Source organism: Orycteropus afer, unplaced genomic scaffold (assembly GCF_000298275.1).
Source record: "Orycteropus afer afer isolate SDZICR_OR568_19922 unplaced genomic scaffold, OryAfe1.0 scaffold00541, whole genome shotgun sequence".
NCBI classification, from domain to species: Eukaryota; Metazoa; Chordata; class Mammalia; order Tubulidentata; family Orycteropodidae; genus Orycteropus; species Orycteropus afer.
The window spans coordinates 954,717-956,230 of record NW_006922128.1 but is presented as its reverse complement, the minus strand read 5'-3'; the positions used below and the strand labels follow the sequence as shown (position 1 = coordinate 956,230).

At 60.0% G+C, this 1,514-nt stretch overlaps 1 protein-coding gene across 1 annotated transcript in view; it reads right to left on the bottom strand.

Moving 5' to 3' along the window:
* Positions 1-1,514, bottom strand: part of CEP72 (centrosomal protein 72) — a 65,814-nt gene that overhangs the window by 9,103 nt on the left and 55,197 nt on the right. The window contains exon 6 of the mRNA XM_007955807.1: positions 731-1,026. Coding sequence (XP_007953998.1) covers positions 731-1,026 — 296 coding nt within the window. The remainder of the gene's footprint in view (positions 1-730; positions 1,027-1,514) is intronic.

The following is a 1,514-nucleotide window of genomic DNA, read 5'->3' as shown; positions in this document are numbered from 1 at the left end:
ACCGGCGTGGCAGATACGGGGCTGTGCCCCGGTGCGGGGCTGCGTACAGATGAGGGGAGCACAGGTGTGGGGTCGTGTGACAGATGAGGGGTTGTCGGGACACAGGTGCAGGGGTGTGCACAGGTGTGCGGGGGCTGCACACAGGTGTGGGGGCACACACCCCTCTCAGCAACGGCCCACAGTGGAGCACCGCTCCTCTCTGTTCAGGGTCACCCCAGGGAGGGAGAGCCCACAGCCTGGGGCTACATGGAGGCCTGGCTGCTGCTCCGGCGTGAGGGTGGCCTTGCTCACCCTTCCCACAGAAGCTGAGGCCAGCGTCTCCGGTGCCACGTGGCCACAGAGAAGGGTGCACGGGCAAGGCTCTCCAAGGGGGGGAGGCTTGGCCCACGGGATGGGGGCCTGGCTGATGTGCTCAGGACACCCTCTGTGTCCGCCTTATCTGCTCACTCCTTAGTCCAGATGGGCAGGTCCCCAGTGTCCACCTGAGGTAGAGGACAAGGCCCCAGAGGGCAGGCCACCTGGCTTTGAGGGATGTCAGGGCCTGGGGGCAGTAACGAGTCCTCCAGAATACCCCGCCATCTCAAAGCTACGTCTGTTCTGTGGCGAGTCGATAGCGTGAATGTGGCACTAACAGATGCGGTGCTGAACCCTCACGTCCTGACCGACAGAGAAGGGACACCGTGAGACTCACCACACAGTGCAACCCCGACACCTCAGCCCTGCAGCTCACCTCTCTAGCAACGCTGGCCCCTCGGGGCTGCAGCTCCTCTGCCTCGGGGTGAAAGCAGGCCCCCTCGCTGGAGCTCTCTGAGCTGCCCGGCCTGGCAAGGGTCTCCTCAGAGCTCAGGGGCCCACCGGCCCCCACCGGGTGGCCCGGGCCCTCCTGGTCTGGGGACACCTGGAACATGGCACCAGGCATCCTGTGCTTCCTGTACTTTTCAGAGACCGGCCAGGGATGTGCCATCTTCTGTGTCGACTCGCTGGACTTCCGAGAAGCCGTGGCTGAGGCATCCACATCCGTGGAGTCTGTCGGGCAGGAGAGAAGTGGCCTCGTCAGACAGACCCAGCCCAGGCCCACAGCCCTGCGACTTTGCAGAAGGCACCCATGTGTACTCGTGTGCATGTGAGCATGTGTGCGTTGTATATGTGGGAGCATATGTGAGATTCTGTGTTCAGCTGTACAGCATCACCTGCACTCGGCACACCCCGTCCCTGAGCTCGTCAGCGCGGCCTGAACGAAACCCAGGATCAGTGGGTTCCTGAAGGAAGGGGCCAGGTGCACTCACACCAGGTGTTCTTTCATGCCACTTGACATACATTATCCTCCTGGCTCATTTATTAATTTCTCTCATCTTTGATTTTTAAAATGTAGTGTTTTTCATAACCTGGGTCCCTGTATTTAAAAGAAAGCATGTGTACATAAGAATGAGTGTGAGTGTGTGCGTGAATGTGTGGTCCATGTGTGCATGCGAGTGTAACTCATGTACATGTGTGTGCATGTGGTGCACACACAC